This window comes from Nilaparvata lugens, chromosome 14 (genome assembly GCF_014356525.2).
Source record: "Nilaparvata lugens isolate BPH chromosome 14, ASM1435652v1, whole genome shotgun sequence".
Lineage (NCBI taxonomy): Eukaryota > Metazoa > Arthropoda > Insecta > Hemiptera > Delphacidae > Nilaparvata > Nilaparvata lugens.
The window spans coordinates 20841927-20861855 of record NC_052517.1 but is presented as its reverse complement, the minus strand read 5'-3'; the positions used below and the strand labels follow the sequence as shown (position 1 = coordinate 20861855).

Sequence of the window (19929 nt, the reverse complement as noted above, 5' to 3'; positions counted from 1 at the left end):
CAGATGAGATATAGGGGGATGACTTGAATCACAGCTATCTACTATAGAAGGCGGTGGTAACGCAGAGAATCGGTTCTAATTTCCACTGAATATAGGTGTCTAAGGCTGCATAAGAATAAGATGAAGATGAAAATGAAGAAGGAGAAGAAGATGATGAAGAAGAAGAAGAGGATGATGATGAGGAGTTGTAGGAGAAGAAAAAACAAGAAGTGATTGACATAAATTTACATTCGAAGAAGAATTAGCAGTTGGTGACTGAAGAAATAAAAAGAAAAAGGATTAGACGGATGAGGAGGTAGAAGAAGTTGAACAAGGAAAAGGAGAACAAGGAGAAGAAGATGAAGAAGTGGAAGAGGAAGCCGAAGGTAGTGAGCGACAAAACAGGAAAAAATACGTGGGAAAACACACACAAGCAGACAAATAGTAATAATATCGGTTGAAAATGAGAGTGCTTGTCTACAAATCGAGAGTGAGAGAGATAGAGAGTGATGGTGGGATACTGAGAGAGGAAGAGAGAGTGCGTGAGAGAGCGTACGAGATGGTGGGTGTGGTGGGAAAGGGTGAGGGAGTGATACTGTGAGTGGAAGGGAGTGTGAGAGAGAGAGTTTGTTATGAGTGGTAGAAGGGTTGAGATAGAGAGAGAGTGAGTGAGAGAGTGTTCAAGAGTGATAGAAGGGGTGAGAGAGAGAGAGAGTGTGAGAGTGTGAGTGACAGATAAAGCAGTTAAAACTCCAGTATTTATGCACGTCCTTTTTCTCTTGGAGAGAGAGATATGTGTGGAGATGGTTAGTAGTTTTCACATATATATGATATCACAATCATATATATGACTTGCATATATAAGTTGCGGTTCTGCCAGGTGTTTGTCTCATTTGCATCAAATAGTTCAGCAGATATGGATACGCTGACCAGTATTAAGGTAGGATTTGCCAAATATTTTGTTTTAAAGGTGATATTAGGATATTTTTATAATAATGTATTTATTCATTAGCAGGTAACCTGTGCTTCGCAGGGTCCTGATTATAAACTTGATCCACTGAAATCTTGAAGAATTTAAATAGGCCTGCAACCATGCTCGGTAAATTGAGAATCTATATTATGCAAAATGTCAAGTTAATGAGTTGAGTAGTTGAGACGTGATGATGCGTCATTCGTGAATTTCCTATCCCCTACAATTATAAGCCAGTTCATTCCTGTATTATACTAGTAGTTCTGTGAACAGTAGACCTCATCCACAAGTACCTAATTGAAACTATAGACCTTATGGAAATACAGCAATAGACTGGCTTCTCCACACATCTGTGTAATCACTTGTCAGCTGATTTATGATGAATAATTCTATATCGGATTTTTACTCTAATATTGGCGTATCATGAAGGAGGCTCCTTTTTCCTTTTTTATTATCCTTGAAAAGAAAAATTTCCAAAAACCTTGTATATACGTCGACGCGCAATTAAAAAAGGAACATAACTGTCAAATTTCATGAAAATCTATTACCGCGTTTCGCCGTAGATGCGCAACATAATTTAAACATTAAGAGAAATGCCAAACCGTCGCTTTAATCTTAGACCTCACTTCGCTCGGTCAATTATAGATAATGAATGATATTTTAATTAATTTATTTATTTATATAATGAAGCAAACGATACAAGATTCAGAAACAGAAAAACAGTATTGCCTAAAACTACATCTATTTCTTAATTTTGTTTTAAATAGTCTAAATAGGTTTCTCGATATACATTTTCAGACCGAACAAATAATCAAAAAATTCCACATCAGAATAAAACTATTTATTTTTAATTTGAAAATGGAAATTTATTGTTAATGAATCAGTTATTTTGATACTTGAATTCTATTTTGTCGTCCTTTATGTAAAAGGGCGGAATATTTCAACATATTGTCATAAAACTGATAAGATATATTATAATAATAAAATAAATCCGGGTTCGATTCCCGGGCTGACAAATAATTTTTGAATAGTAGCGTTCATCGAATTTCCATCAAGCAGTTTACTCTGTTGTCAATATTTGCAGAAGCAGAAGTCTTCGGGGTGATTTACAGCATTTAATCTGGATTTTCGTTTAATGATAATTGTCTATTAATAAATTATAATATTGGAATTCATGAGATATTAATAATTTCAAATTTATTTTCATCTATAACTATTATGGAAAGATTTGGCATATACATGTCGGGGATAGGAAATTCACGAATGACGCATCATCACGTCTCAACTACTCAACTGATTTACTTGAAATTTTTCATATAGATTCTCAATTTACCGAGGATGGTTATAGGCCTATTCTAAGTTCTTCAAGATTTCATTACGTCAAGTTTTCAGTTTGTCATGTTGTAAAATAGAGCCTTGCACGAATGACGCATCATCACGTCTAAACTACTCATCTGATTAACTTGATATTTTGCATAATAGTTTCTCCATTTACCGAGGATGGTTATAGGCCTATTCAAAATTCTTCAAGATTTCAGTAGGTCAAGTTTTTAATAAATTAGACCCTTGAGGAGCACAGCTTACCTGATAGTTGAATAATATTTTTGATATTAATAATTATTTAGGTCTATGAATGCAAAGCTACTCAATATTTCTCCATTTGAATGAACCAAAGTCAGATCATGAATAAAGTGAGAATTTTTTAGTGAGATTAACTTTCGCAAATCATTGGAAATGATAGGACTACATGGTTGCCGATTCTCTGTTACCACCGCCTTCTACAGTAGATAGCTGTGATTCAAGTCATCCCCCTATATCTGATCTAATATTGATTGTTGATTCTTATTAATTATGATCAATCCTATTTCAAATTATAATCTATCCACCAAGAAGGAATTTTATATATTTACATGATGTGATAATACATTTTCGTAACTGACATTGAATATTCTGGTAGTTCATTATATTTCTACATAGTCTACAACCAATTTGGTGACAGTGCTGGGTTGGGAAAGGATAGAGCTATTTGTTTTGTCGAATAGCAGACAAGGATAGCAGCTCAATGTCAATCAAATACCGCCATTTTAACGTGGACCTCACTATAGAACAAGAACAACCACAACATGATACAGTATCAACACAATATGATACAGTATCATCTCAACTTGATACACATCACTATGATTTGATACATTCGATATCTCCTTTGTGGAATGATAGACAAGGATAGCAACACCAATGTTAATCGAATACTGCCATTATAACGTGGACCTCACTATAGAACAAGAACAACCACAACATGATACGGTATCAAACCAATATGATACAGTATCATCTCAACTTGATACACAACACTATGATTTGATACATACGCTATCTGCTTTGTCGAATGATAGACAAGGCTAGCAACACCAATGTTAATCAGATGCTGCCATTATAACGTGGACCTCACTATAGAACAAGAACAACCACAACATGATACAGTATCAACACAATATGATATAGTATCATCTCAACTTGATGCACAACACCATGATTTGATACAATCGCTATCTGCTTTGTGGAATGATAGCAACACCAATGTTAATCAGATACTGCCATTATAACATGAATCTCTATATGGGTTTATGACAAAAAAATGAGAAAAATGTAGAACCCCACATAAAAACTAAGGTCAAAAACATTGCTATTATTTCAGCCTAAAATTTGCCTAAAACAGATGATTTCATGTTCAAAACATTTTATTGCATTAATTTTCAAACAATAATTCGTTCAGATATTGCATGACCGGAAATCAAATATGGCGACCAATATTGAATCACTATAATTGAATCACACGCAAGAGAGAGAGAGAGAGGAGAGAGAGAGACAGCGAGCGAGAGAGAGAGAGAGACATAGATTGCTTGGTGGTTGCCTTTATTAAGGTGTTAGGACTCCAAGTGCTCTCTGCCACACCAGCCTAGAGAGAGAGTGAGAGTGTCAGAGAGAGAGAGCGAGAACGATTGACTTTAGAGATTGATTGAGAGAGAGAGAGAGAGAGAGAGAGAGAGAGAAGAGAGAGAGAGAGAGAGAGAGAGAAAGAGAGTGCAATGGAACTAGAAATAAAATTTTGGGAGAGATTAGGTGAGTAGATGTGTTTTGAGCTATATATTACAATAAAATAAAGGAAAGAACTGGCTCATACAGGTAGGGGATAGGAAATTCACGAATGACGCATCATCACGTCTCAACTACTCAACTCATTAACTTCACATTCAGCGTATTAATTCTCAATTTACCGAGGATGGTAATGGACCTATTCTAAAGTCTTCAAGATTTCAGTAGGTCAAGTTTTCAATTAGAAAATTTCAATTCTTAATTCTACATTGTTAAAAGACGATCTGGCAACAGAACAAAGAGAGAGAGAGAGATAGCGCTATTCGCTTTGTTGAATGATAGACAAGGATATGGCTAATCAAAGACTGTCATTATAATGTGGACCTGACTATAGTAATAAATAAATTTATAGAGTGATTGACTTTAGACAGTCAGAATTTTGTGGATAAAAAATCATCGTTTCTCATTCATCCAAAAAACTGACAAATTGAAGTGAATTTGACCAGACTAGACATTAACCTCGAAAATGAATAATTGAATCAAATTATATGGATGAACTTCAGGCAAAAAATTAATAGCCTACCATTTGATTTGACCTCCTAAGGCTTATTATAAGGATGGTAACTACTCAGACTTATTACTCAGTAGCCTAATATAAGGCTTGTTAAAAAACCTAGACTTGAATTATTATGTAGAGTCTATTATTCTCAGACAATAATTAATTTGTAATCAGCTGGTTTGATAACTCAATTCTGTTGTCTTTAAATAATACTGTATCATATTGATTTGATACTGTATCATATGTGGTATCATACTGTAACATATTACTTTCCTTGCCCTATTACCATAGGTAAGGAAAGTATTGCTTTCTGAAAAAAATTAAGGTACACCAATTTCTAAATTTCTATACGTTTCAAGGTTCCTGAGTCCGAAAAAGTGGTTTTTGGGGTATTGGTCTGTACGTGTGTGTGTGTGTATGAGTGTATGTGCGTCTGTGTACACGATATCTCATCTCCCAATTAACGGAATGACTTGAAATTTGGAACTTAAGGCCCTTCCCCTATAAGGATCCGACACGAACAATTTCGAACAAATTCAAGATGGCGGTTAAAATGGCAAATGTTGTCAAAAACAGGGTTTTCCGTGATTTTCTCGAAAACGGCTCCAACGATTTTGATCAAATATATACCGAAAATAGTCATTGATAAGTTCTATCAATTGCTACAAGTCCCATATCTGTAAAAATTTCAGGAGCTCCGCCCCATCAATGCAAAGTGTGATTTTAGATTCCCAATTATCAGGCTCCAGATACAATTAAAACAAAAAAATTCAAGTGGAAAAGATTGAGCATGAAAATCTCTACAATTAATGTTCAGTGACATTTTCACCTAAAATTGGAAATAAGCTCGAAATTCGAGAAAATGTGTTTATTCAATAATGCAAACTGTTGGCAACTGTTGATTCTATTAAATCATTCACTATGAAGAGATAGCAGACTTCGTGTGTCTCCAGCGTTATTGTCCTGTCACCAGCTGACAGATCTTTGAATAGTAGACTTGAGATGCGCGTGTACACTAGCGTCAGGTGATAAATTTCCATAACGGCAAGGAAAGTTTGTGTGAGAGCGCCACACCAGATTTTTTTGTTGATACTGTATCATGTTGTGGTTGTTCTTGTTCTATAGTGAGGTCCACGTTATAATGGCAGTGTTTGATTGATATTGGTGTTGCTATCCTTGTCTATCATTCCACAAAGCAGAATCCTTTCCCAACCCCGCACTGTCACCAAATTGGTTGTAGACTATGTAGAAATATAATGAACCACCAGAATATTTTTAATCTCAGTTACGAAAATTTATTATCAAATCATGTAAAGATATATAAAATAGTCTATAATTATAATTTGAAATAGGGTTGATGATAATTAGTAAGAATCAACAATAATTATATCAGAGATATAGGGGGATGACTTGAATCACAACTATCTACTATAGAAGGCGGTGGTTCCAGAGAATCGGCAACTCTGTTGTCCTATCATTACGTGGCCTCATTATAGATTACATGACAACATGAGTCTATCTTCATAACCGAAAACTGTCTAAGAAACACAATTCGCTACAAAATAATTTATTTAATTTGACAATTATTGTCAAGTCATGAGTGTCGGGTGTCAAAAGTGAATGTGACATTGATCGTGTGACACACAAGAGGTCCTTGGTCCTTGGTCCTTGAACAGGTCCTTCATCCTGCTCTAAAAGAAAAATACTTGTTTTAAGGATCCCACACATGTAATTGCCGATCGTTAGTTGGCCATAAATGTGGCTGATGACCTCAAATTACCTCCAATTTTTCACTTCAAAAATTGAAATAAACTATTATAATGGGAGACAATAAAGTGAGGTCCACGTAATGACAGTGGAAATGATAGGACTACATGGTTGCCGATTCTCTGGTACCACTGCCTTCTATAGTGGATATCTGTGATTCAAGTCATCCCCTTATATCTGATAGTAATATCCTTATCAGTTGTTAGTGTGGCCGATTAGTGTAGATAATAGTAGTTCTGTGAACAGTAGACCTCGCGCTCAGTAAGTTACATTGACCTGTTGTTATGTTTTCTCAAAAATTAATAGATAATTCATCAATTTAAAATATCTAGAAAAACTTCTAAATAAACATAGAGCTTTTTGTCTTATTGTACCGTGACGTGTCGTCCCGGAATTTGAGTGTGAGCGCTGTATCAGGTCTGGCTGCAACACTGTCTACAAACGTGATGGAAAGATACATTCAAGATGTTCGATGTTTTTGAACGGGTAGTATTATAGTCAACTGTCTACTAACGTTGATTGGAAGATACATTTTCAAGATGTTCGATGTTTTTGAACGGGTAGTATTAAAGTCCACTAGACAGCTGATTTATGATAAATAATTCTAGTCTGATTTTTACTCTGATATTGGCGTATGAAGGACGCTCCTTTTTCCTTTTATATTATCCTTGAAATGCAAAATTTGAAAAAAAACTTGTATATACGTCGACGCGCAATTTAAAAAGGAACATATCTGTCAAATTTCATGAGAATCTATTACCGCGTTTCGCCGTAAATGCGCAACATATAAACATATAAAACATAATAAACATATTATAAACCGTCGCCTTGAATCTTAGACCTTACTTCGCTCGGTCAATTATCCCAATTCAATGAGCATTCTATCCAAATATCAACCAATCATTCTCAACTTTATACTTCTTATAAATCTACCTCTATATTCAATCAACTTTTTCAGTAGAGTGTTAATAAAAACGAGATTTTTCATATCCTATTCCAAAAATGTAGGGTTCTCTGTTTACCCTTATGTTATCCGTCAAAAGTACGATTTACGTTATAAAGTCATTGGATATGATAGAACAACAGAGTTGCCGATTCTCTGCTACCACCGCCTTCTATAATAGATAGCTGTGATTCAAGTCATCCCCTATATCTAATCTGATATTAATTGTTAACTGGAGCGAAATTATATGATCATTCTATCTAAAATAAATTATTCATAGTGGAAATATATTTCTCATTATTTAATTATACATTTTCATGATTGGAATAGAATATTCTGGTTTGTTTAATGACAGACAAGGATAGCAACACCAATGTTAATCAAATACTGCCATTATAACGTGGACCTCACTATAGAACAAGAACAACCACAATATGATACTGTATCATCTCAACTTGATACAGAACACTATGATTCGATACATTCGCTTTCAGCTTTGTGGAATGATAGACAAGGCAACACCAATGTTAATCAAATACTGCCATTATAACGTGGACCTCACTATGGAACAAGAACAACCACAACATGATACAGCATCAACACAATATGATACAGTATCATCTCAACTTGATAGACAACACTATGATTCGATACATTCGCTTTCAGCTTTGTGGAATGATAGACAAGGATAGCAACACCAATGTTAATCAAATACTGCCATTATAACGTGGACCTCACTATAGAACAAGAACAACCACAACATGATACAGTATGAACACAATATGATACAATAACATCTCAACTTGATACACAACACTATGATTTGATACATTCGCTCTCTGCTTTGTGGAATGATAGACAAGGATAGCAACACCAATGTTAATCAGGTGCTGACTTGACGTGGTCTCTCTATAGGTGGGCTCCGAACCATTCTGCTTGCGTTATCTACATAGGAACCCGGAACGGGAATAACCTACCAAGATGATAATCTTAAAATTAGAAAAAAAGATAATTTCCTTCCAAGTTGAAGGTTGTTCACCCGGATATAGTCTATACCAGAGAACGTTTTTGTTAGCAGACGTAATTATTTCTACATAACTCATCAACCTAATAAACTACTTGTTATAAAAAATTGCAAAAAAGATCAGAACAATACGGAGATCCTTCTTGAAAAAACACAAAACTACTTGTGGAAAACATAACATACAAAAAATATCAGAACAATAAGAAGATCTTCTTGAAAAAAAACTTAAATAAACCTTCTGTCAGGAGGAAATTCCTTTTTTTCTGTTAGATTGGCACGCTTGGCTGGCTACCTCACTTAATTATTATTCAGTTGGTAGGAGGCTAATCATTGTTGTCTGATAATTATTTCAGCTCAGAGAGATTAGGGTTCCAAATGAAACTGTCACTGCCGGTTGCACAAAAGCCGGTTAAATTTTAACCGTGATTAATTCAACGAGAACCAATAATCAGAGAAGCCGTCTTATGAAAAAGGCTTTCTCTCGTAGAGTTAATCACGGTTAAAATGTAACCGGCTTTTGTACAACCGGGCCTCAGAACTGTTAGAATAGGAAAACGTTGACGTTAGATTATGAGGAGTGATAGACAAGGATAGCAACACCAATGTTGATCAAATACTGCCATTATAACGTGGACAAAAAATTGTTGAGAGGTCGGAAGATTTAAAATTTTGAACAAACCAACAGATTTCACTCACTTACTTCTTCTCCAATATCTCCTCCTCCTCCTCCTCTTCCTTCTCCTCCTCCTCAAAATAATTAGCAACTTTATTCTTTGTTGATATTCAACTTGTCTTGGAAAGACTAATAAATACAGATAGACAGACGCAAGGACAAAACTTCCAGATTCTAAGAGACTGCTTCCCACACATTTTATTATTCTCTTCTACACCTGCTCCTTCTTCCCCACCTTCTCCTCCTCCTCCTCCTCCTTCACCTCCAACTTCTTCTCTTCTTATTTCTCCTCCTTCAACTACCAATCCTCCTCCGATATTTCTTTGTCTGATAGAAATCTTAGAACCTTATCACTAGCTTCTTTTCCCCAACTCATCCTCCTCCTTCTCCTCCACCTCCTCCTCCTCATCCTCCTCCTCCATTATTGGTCACCTTCATGGGTATTCAGTTTGTCTAGTCACTTTCAATAATTATTTTTTTCTACAACTGCGTGTTAAGAAAGAATTTACACACTCAATTCTCCTCGTAAAACAGCTTATTTCTGAGGAGAATCTACTTTTTCGCTCGCTAACCATCCGCGTATGCGCAGTAGATTCACTTTACGCTCCCAAATCATTCGCGCATGCGCAGAAGAGTTTTTTTACGCTCCCTAATCAGCTGATTGTAAGCAGCTTGCCAAAAAGTCAGATCTTAACCTAAAAAGTCGGTAATTGTAACTCCGCCGATATAAGTAATTTAACAGGTTTGGGCAGTTGTAGAAAAAATGTTGTATGTAATTCGCGCGTAATGCTTCTTTATCGCTCTTGCAAAATTATCACGCTCCGCTTCGCGTCGCGTGATAACTGTTTTGCGCGAGCGTTAAAGTCGCGCATTACGCTCTTAATACATAAATAGCTATTTCAGCTTGTGTAAACTTATTTATGTTTTCAAAACCACTATCGACTAGGATTCTTCAGTAATTCATTATTTCTTCTTCTTCTTCTTCTTCTTCTTCTTCTTCTACTTCTTCTTCTTCTACTTCTCTTTTCCTGTCTGCTCATTTCAGTCCAGTGTGTATGATGATGACTAATGCCTTTTAAATGCCGTGCTAATTATTACAGAAATACGTAATAGGCAGGTACAAAGAAGTCGTTTTTTTCACTATGTGTGGGAGAATTGAATGAAGTCAAGGTTGCTAACCTTCTAATACTCGTATCTGGCATAATATGTAGACCAGTAGACCATCTCACTCCATCCTTCTCTCCTACATATTCCTCCTCCTCTTTCTACTCCTTCTTCTACTCTGCATTCTCATCCTCATCCACCTCATCTCCTACTCATCCATCATCATCATCATCATCTTCTTCTTTTTCTTCTTCTTTTTTCTTCTTCTTCTTCTTCTTCTTCTTCTCTTCTCTTCTTCTTCTTCTTCTCCCACTTTTCTTCTTCACCATCTTATCTTGTCCAAAGCTCCGCCAATTTATGTAGATGCATAACAATATGATTATTATCTATAGTTATTATATTACAAATTGCTTTTTCATATCATATACAGTTCAATAGTTATTTTCTTAGTCTATATTATGTAAATTCATCTATACCTTTGCTGTATTGTAAGCTATTGTATATAAGTGTATAAGCCAGTATATATTGTAATCTACATAAATAAAGTACTCAATCAATCAATCTTCTCCTTCTACTCTTTGATTGTAGAGCAGCTTTTATTTAGATTTTCAGAGTTTTAGCAGACCAGTCTCCATTCTTTGAGAGCCTCCAGAGCAATTATCTGAAAAGTTCTCACATATTATTTATAATTGCGTGTAGTAAAAAGCCTGAAATAGACTTCTCTATTACTATACAGCAGCTAATTAGACTATACCCTACTGTAATAATTAATATCTCAAAATTCTTCTCTGCTGCTACTTCTCTTTTATTTCTTCTCTTCTCCTCCTTTGTCAGTCTCTATCACCATCCATCTATCTCTCTCCGGTCGTATGTTAAAGGGATAGATATTATTCTCTATCCTTTTCAGAGAGTCGACAATTATTTGTTGAAACACTGCCGATTCAAGTATTTACATTACAATATTATTATATTATCCGAATTCAATTTTCATTCAATCTTCATTCTATTCAAATTATTATACATACTTTGTAAAATTCGTTGTATAAATAACAGTACTGTCATTTAATGTATATTAGTGTATGAGCCAGTATATATTTTAACATACATAAATAAAGAACTCTATGATCTAATATCACTCTCTCTCAAGGGTTGTGTGGCGAAGAGGACCAGGAGTCCTAACTCCGCCCTGAAAAAGGCATTTAATCAATCAATCACTCTCTCTCTCTCTCTCCCTTTGCTAGACACTTAGTGGAAAGGATATATTGAATATTGGTTCCGAAGAATGGACATTGATATGTCCAAAGCTCCGCCAATTTTTGTAGATGCATAACAATATTATCTATAGTTATTCCAAATTGCTTGTTTCATATCATATACAGTTCAATAATTATTTTCTTAGTCTATATTATGTAAATGCATCTATAATTTTGCTGTATTGTAAGCTATTGTATATAAGTGTATAAGCCAGTATATATTGTAATCTACATAAATAAAGTAGTCAATCAATCAATCAATCAATCTCTCTCTCTGTTTGGTAGAGAGTTAGTGGGAAGGATATGTTGAATATTGTTTCCGAAGAATGGACATTGATATGTCCAAAGCTCCGCCAATTTATGTAGATGCATTACAATATTATCTTTAGTTATTCCAAATTGCTTGTTTCATATCATATACAGTTCAATAATAATAATTTTCTCAGTCTATATTATGTAAATTCATCTATAATTTTGCTGTATTGTGAGCTATTGTATATAAGTGTATAAGCCAGTATATATTGTAATCTACATAAATAAAGTACTCAATCAATCAATCAATCAATCAATCTCTCTCTCTGTTTGGTAGAGAGTTAGTGGGAAGGATATGTTGAATATTGGTTCCGAAGAATGGACATTGATATGTCCAAAGCTCCGCCAATTTTTGTAGATGCATAACAATATTATCTATAGTTATTCCAAATTGCTTGTTTCATATCATATACAGTTCAATAATTATTTTCTTAGTCTATATTATGTGAATTCATCCATAATTTTGCTGTCTTGTGAGCTATTGTATATAAGTGTATAAGCCAGTACCTATATATTGTAATCTACATGAATAAAGTACTCAATCAATCAATCAATCAATCTCTCTCTCTCTGTTTGGTAGAGAGTTAGTGCGAAGGATATATTGAATATTGGTTCCGAAGAATGGACATTGATATGTCCAAAGCTCCGCCAATTTATGTAGATGCATAACAATATGATTATTATCTATAGTTATAATATTACAAATTGCTTTTTCATATAATATACAGTTCAATAATATTATTTTCTTAGTCTATATTATGTAAATTCATCTATAATGTTGCTGTATTGTAAGCTATTGTATATAAGTGTATAAGCCAGTATATATTGTAATCTACATAAATAAAGTACTCTATCAATCAATCAATTCCTTGCCTTCATTTATCTATCTCTAGGAATCGAACTGTAGTGAGATCTAGTTGAAACAGTGAGCATTGATAAATGGAAATCGATGACGTCACTTATTAGGAATGCTGTCGATTTAAAGAGAATATTAGCACTCTGGACAAGGTCTTAATTTAATAGAGATTACAAGGTCTTGCTTTAGTATTGGTCATTACAGTAGTTTTTTGTTCCTGTTTACATATTTTTGACACTCTATTAGAAAATAAATATGTCACCGAGTTACTCTTTTCAGAATTCCCACCTGATTATGCTAATTTTGTTTGTTTGTTTGTTTCTACTTGAGGTCAAATTTAACGGTTCCCATGTCCTCAGTTTAATGTCTAATTTTCACGTTTCTCGTATCAGTAGCTGTAATAATTGGGTTCTCAAGTGTTGAAGAGATTTGGATATTTTTTATTATAGTGAGGCCCACGTTATAATGGCAGTATTTGATCAACATTGGCGTTGCTATCCTTGTCTATCATTCGACAAAGCAGATAGCTGATGTATCAAATCATAGTGTTGTGTATCAAGTTGAGATGATACTGTATCATATTGTGTTCATACTGTATCATGTTGTAGTTGTTCTTGTTCTATAGTGAGGTCCATGTTATAATGGCAGTATTTGATCGAGATTGGTGTTGCTATCCTTGTCTATCATTCCACAATTCCAGATAGCCGATGTATCAAATCATACAGTTCTGTGTCAAGTTGAAATGATACTGTATCATGTTGTGGTTGTTCTTGTTCTATGGTGAGGTCCATGTTATAATGGCAGTATTTGATCGAGATTGGCGTTGCTATCCTTGTCTATCATTCCACAAAGCAGATAGCGATGTATCAAATCATAGAGTTCTGTATCAAGTTTAGATGATACTGTATCATATTGTGTTGATACTGTATCATGTTATGGTTGTTCTTCTTCTATAGTGAGGTCCACGTTATAATGGCAGTATTTGATTAACATTGGTGTTGCTATCCTTGTCTATCTTTCCACAAAACAGATAGCGCTATCATCTACCACCTCCGCACTGTTCCCAGATCATTGTTCAATAATGTACAAATGTATAATAAATCAACAAAACATTTAATCTCAATTATGAAAATTCAATCATTGGAAATTGTATTTCTTGACAAATAATGATTGATTATTTTAAACAAGAATGAACAGTTAATATTACATCAGATATACAAGTATCAGCTATCCTGTATGGGAGGCAGTGGCAAAGCAGAGAATCAGCAACACTGTTCTACTATCTTTCCCCACTGCAATTACAACGTGGACCTCACTATATTTTTTCTTCAATATTTTTGATAGTTTCTTGTAGTTTTGTTGTTTTTTGTAGTTTAATTAGTTTCAATTAATTTATTTGTGTTCTATTGTTTCAGGTGGTGCTCTCATTCGTGCTGCTTCTGAGCGGCTTGTCGCGAGCGGCTGAAGACAGCACAAATAGCAAAGAGGAAACATCAGCTGATCTCAAAGCTGAACCTTCAGCGAGGAGTGGTCAGTATTTCCAATATTATTATTTTATATATTATTTACTTGAGGGTAACCTGTGCTCCCCAAGGTTCCACTTACAAAATTAGACCCACTGAAATCTTGACGTATTGAAAATAGGCGTATAACCATCCTCGGTAAATTAAGAATCTATATTGCAAAATTTCAAGTTAATGAGTTGAGTAGTTGAGACGTGATGATGCGTCATTCGTGAATTTCCTATCCCCTACGTGTATAAGCCAATTATTTCCTTCATCTATATAATATATAAAAGCGAAATGGCACTCACTCGCAGAACTAAAAATCTACCGGACCAAAAACGTTCAAATTTGGTAGGTATGCTCGTTGGCCCTTTAGAGGCGCACTAAGAAATCTTTTAGCAATATTTTAACTCTAAGGGCGGTTCTAAGGGTTTAAAGTTCGTCTTTTAGCATGTATATTCTTCTTATTCTCTTAATTATAATTGAAATGTCCATACCATATGTTAATATAGAACTATAATCTAGAGAGAGTACCTCTTCGAAACAGTTGTTAACTGGTAACTAAATTAATAATTTTGTCAGGTTGGCATTAAGTTGAGTTGACTTTGTTAGGTTGGCACCAAGTTGATGATTGAAATGCATTTATCGCGGAAAAATTGATTGGGCACTGAATATTATATTACTATCCGTCAGGCTCGCTTCGCTCGCCAAATCCGTTTAGCCAGACGTTTAGTCTGGACCCCCGACTGGATCGTCCTAACAAATGAAAATTGCAGGCGAGAGAAGCGAATGATCGTCTCATTGTTGGACGATCCAGTCGGGGGTCCAGGGGGCGGAACCCCCTGGCTAGACGGATATGGCGAGCGAAGCGAGCCTGACGGCTAGTTCTTTCATAAGAGTATCTGCACACGTTTTAATGCTCCAGTACAGAACTACAGATTGATTCATCCATCAAAATCGGAGCTGGTTGAGAATGATATTCTGTTATCGATGTCAACATATTTCTGAAAATGGAAGTACTTCTCATTAAGGTCCACTGAAAATGGGAAAGAACAATTATTGTTCTTTTGTTAAATAATTTAATAATCATTACATGTGGAACAGAGAGATGAACCTGAGAAGAGAGAAAAAAAGTTAAGAGAGAAGGAAGTTAAAAGCGTTACAAGCTAGTACCTGGTGGCATAGCTGAGTTGAGAACTAGTGATTGTCAACCAATGAGAGAGTGAGTAGGCGTGGCTTACTGGTCCCCACCTTCACTGTCATTGGCTCTGACTTTCTCAAATCCCACCTTCTTAATTCTCTTTCTCTCCCGGTCGTGTGTTGATTGAAACGATATTATTTCCAATCCTTTTCAGAGAGTCGACAATTATTTTATTGAAACACTGCTGTTTTATGTAGTTATATCACAATACTAGTAGTTCTGTGAACAGTAGACCTCACGCAGTATTCTCATCCACAAGTACCTGATTGAAACTATAGACCTTATGGAAATACAGCAATAGACCTGGCTTCTCCACACATCTGTATAATCACTTCTCAGCTGATTTATGATGAATAACTCTATAGTCTAATTTTACTCTATATTTACTATTTTTACTATAATACTATATATTTTACTATAAATATTTTACTATATACTATTTTTACTCTAATATTGGCAATGAAGGAGGCTCCTTGTTCCTCTTATATTATCCTTGAAATGAAAAATCTTCAAAAACCTTGTATATACACCGACGCGCAATTAAAAAATGAACATACCTGTCAAATTTCATGGGGAATCTATTAACGCGTTTCGCCGTAAATGCGCAACATATAAACATTCAAACATCAAGAGAAATGCCAAACCGTCGACTTGAATCTTAGACCTCACTTCGCTCGGTCAACAAGACTCAACCTTTTTCGGACTATGTGTATCCTTATCTGAATTTGCGAAAGGAATAGCACAAGGTTACCTTATTTTTTCTCTCCCAATCATTTTGTTGATACTTTTGTTTAAATTAATAAAAACAATATATAAACTTTACATTTTGAAGTTTTTAATAAAGGGTAATACAAGTTTTTATATTGTTTTAATAACATGAAATTGATTTATTTTAATTTGAATTTACATTTCATGTTTATTAATTTATAAAATATCTTTCCAAGCATTCAACATCAGAGATGGAGTACAAGTCTTTATTTTGTTTTTATTAATATGAAATTAATTTATGTTTATATTTTAATTTGGATTTACATTTAATGTTAATTAATTTATAAATTTTCTTCCCCAGCATTCAACATCAGAGATGGAGGCTACGGTTCGAGTGGGGGGGGATATGGTCTAAAGTTCCCGGGATCCAGTCGCTATGGGGGTAACAACTACTACGGCACCGGACCAGGGTATGGAGGCTCGGGATATCCTGGAGGATATCCTCAAGGATACTACGGTGGCGGAGGATATCCCGGTGGATATGGAGGCAGCAACTATTATGGAAACAGTGGATATGGAGGTCCAGGCTATGGAGGGTCCTATGGTGGATATCCCGGCAATGGTTATAATAGTTATGGAGGTTTGTAAATTGTAATTTATCTCTTAGTTTTTGTATATATTTTTCAATGCCTTTTGAATTTTTTATATGTAGGATCTGTGTTCTACATATACATATCAGTGTTCTGCATAAACATATTAGGACTGTCCTAGTTCTTGGTGAAGCTATGTGACGCACTAGTCCAAGATTCAATTATTGTTAATTCCATGGTTTGTAGAATTGATGCAATGTTTGGAAATTTTGTATCAAATTATGATGTTGTGTATCAAGTTGGGATCACTGAGCCAGCTGGTGACAGGACAATAACGGTGGAGACACACGAGGTCTGCTATCTCTTCATAGTGAATCATTTAATAGAATCAACAGTTGCCAACAGTTTGCAATTGAATAATCGCATTTTCTCGAATTTTGAGCTCATTTCCATTTTTAGGTGGAAATGTTACTAAACATTAATTGTAAAGATTTTCTTGCTCAATCTTTCACACTTTAAATTTTTTGTTCAAATTGTATCTGGAGATTGATAATTTGAAATCTAAAATCGAACTTTGCATAGATGGGGCGAAGCTCCTGAATTTTTTACAGATATGGGACTTGTGGCAGTTGATAGAACTTATCGATGACTATTTCAGGTATAAATTTGATCAAAATCGTTGGAGCCGTTTCCGAGAAGATCGCAAAAAACCCTGTTTTTGACAACATTTTCGCCATTTTGGCCGCCATCTTGAATTGCATTTGATTGAAATTGTTCGTGTCAGATACTTATAGTGAAAGGACCTTGAGTTCCAAGTTTCAAGTCATTCCGTTTATTGGGAGATAAGATATCGTGTACACAGACGCAAATACACTCATACAGACCAATACCCAAAAACCACTTTTTTGGACTCAGGGGACCTTGAAACGTATAGAAATTTGGAAATTGGGGTACCTTAATTTTTTCGGAAAGCAATACTTTCCTTACCTATGGTAATAGGGCAAGCAAAGTGAAAATTGTAGATCTCACAATAACGAAGTTTCCATTTTTTCTACCAGGCTACCCAACCGGCTCAGGAAGCTACGGCGGTTACCAGGGTGGAGGTTATGGAGGAGGTTACTATCCAGGAGGCTATGGCAACAATTATGGCAGCGGCTATGGCGGCAACTACGGAGGTTATAGCGGCAACTACGGAGGTTATGGCAGCAACTACGGTTATGGATCAGGTCCCGGCTATTATGGATCCTCGGGTTATGGCGGAAACAGCGGTTATTACGGAGGTTATAGACGAGGTTACTATGAGCAACCAGGTTATGGCGGATACAAGGGCGGATACAACAACTATAACCGGGGAGGAGGTTATGACGTTTACGACCGTTACAGCTCTTACAGAGGTTAAAACAAAAAATGCCTGCCGCGGGAGGAATCGAACATCTCTACTGCCTTCTATGATAGAGAAACTATAGCTTACGTAGATATCCTATGGTAAAGGGCGTTTATGTCGCAATTTTCACTGTTATCTCAAGCTGATAGTCCACATAGTTATTTCCCGTGATGCTGTGTGACGCTTGTAGTCTCTCATATCGTGTCGTTCATACACAAAACATTTAAAATTGACAATAATTGACAATAATTGGCTTGAGTTAACAGTAAAAGTTGCGACATAAACGCCCTATACCATGGGATGGATATCTACTTACGCTATTGTTTCTCTATGCTTCTATATACTGACGGTTTTTCTTCACAGTGATTTGATTTCAAGACATTGTCCATTATTTATTATTATAGTGTGGTCCACGTTATAATGGCAGTGGATAAAGATAGAAGAATAGCGATGTCAATTCTCTGCATTAATTTATTATATTTCTACACTGTCAAAAACATAATTGGCATCATTGTGGACCTAGAAAAGGGTAGTACCACCGGCTTTGTCGAATGATAGACAAGGATAGCAAAACCAAAGTTGAAAAAATACTGTCATCATAACGTGGACCTCACTATAGAACCAGGAACAGATTTCAAACAAGTGAGGAGGCCCACGTTATAATGGCAGTGGAGAAAGATAGGAGAACAATGTTGTAGATTCTCTGTCTTGATCAATTACAGTTCTACATAGTTGAAAACAGATTTGGCAACATTGTGGAGCTAGAAAGGGATAGTGCAATCTGCTTTGTCGAATGATAGACAAGGATAGCAACACCATTGTCAATCAAATACTGCCATTATAACGTGGACCTCACTATAGAACAAGAACAACCACAACATGATACAGTATCAACACAATATGATACAGTATCACCTCCACTTGTACCCTACATTTAACTACTGAAGAATCTACAAAATTCTTGTTACCATATATGAACCAAAGAGAATAAACACATTTTAAACCAGCCTAACACGTAAACAACCAAGTAAGTTGAAAAACAACTTTGAAATTTTATCAAGAGTTTATTTGACTCTATCGGATCATACTTTCATTCAAGGTCAACATTTTATCCAGAATTTTGAGTCAATTTAGATTGTTTCTTGAATATTTATTGCAGTATCTTTCCCCTAATGTATAATATTAACTTATTAAACTTTGGGCCAAAGTTTATTAAACGTTACAAATCGAATTTAATTCGAAATTTCATTGTAGATCAGATCTATTGTTTAGTTTAATTCATAGATCTATTTCATGTAAGTTTGTAGAAAAAAACTTCTCTTCACCTCAATAAAACGTTCCGTATTTCTAAACAGGAATCAGTTGATCTATTACAATGAAAATGTTCAGAAGATATCTCAAAAATACAAAAATGTACAAGTATTTATCTCTCTATTTATTTATAAATATTGATTATCATTTTCTTTCCTTGATAATAGTAAATTATGAGTTGATTTTATACTGAAAAGACCTCAATGAAATCTAGATAATAGAATTTTTCAATAGAATAGGATGAAATTTTATAAAATATTTCGAACAATTTATGTGCAATATCAATAAATTTTATACTCATTCGAACCTGTGTTCATTTATTTATTTATTCGTTGACAATATCTGATCTAACATAGAATAGATTAGAAAATTCTATTACCGTGTAATGTATCTGCTTTGACTAATGATAGACAAGGATAGCAAACTAATGAAGATCAGGTGCTGACTTTATAACGTGAATATCTTTCTCCCTGTCAAATTTAACCCTCTCTCTCTCTCAGACTGATGTAGTGAGGTCTATGTTTTTTCAACTCGATTTGCTTTTGTCTGTCTGTGTGTAACACGATTACGGCCAAACGCTTTGATAGAATTCGCTGAGATTTGGCAGGAATATTCCTTTTTCAACTGCGCATCGATGTAGGTTGATTGATTGATTGAGTACTTTATTTATGTAGATTACAATATATACTGGCTT

The 19929-nt window shown here is 35.0% G+C and overlaps 1 protein-coding gene across 1 annotated transcript; it reads left to right on the top strand.

Annotated features, from left to right (window-relative positions):
• Positions 1-767: 767 nt before the first annotated feature.
• LOC111059740 (prisilkin-39-like) lies at positions 768-19146 on the top strand. The gene is made up of 4 exons (XM_022347365.2): positions 768-919; positions 13952-14066; positions 16312-16590; positions 17599-19146. The coding sequence occupies exons 1-4, from the start codon at positions 827-829 to the stop codon at positions 17937-17939; spliced, it is 828 nt and encodes a 275-aa protein (XP_022203057.2). The 5' UTR covers positions 768-826; the 3' UTR covers positions 17940-19146.
• The last annotated feature ends 783 nt before the right edge of the window (positions 19147-19929 follow it).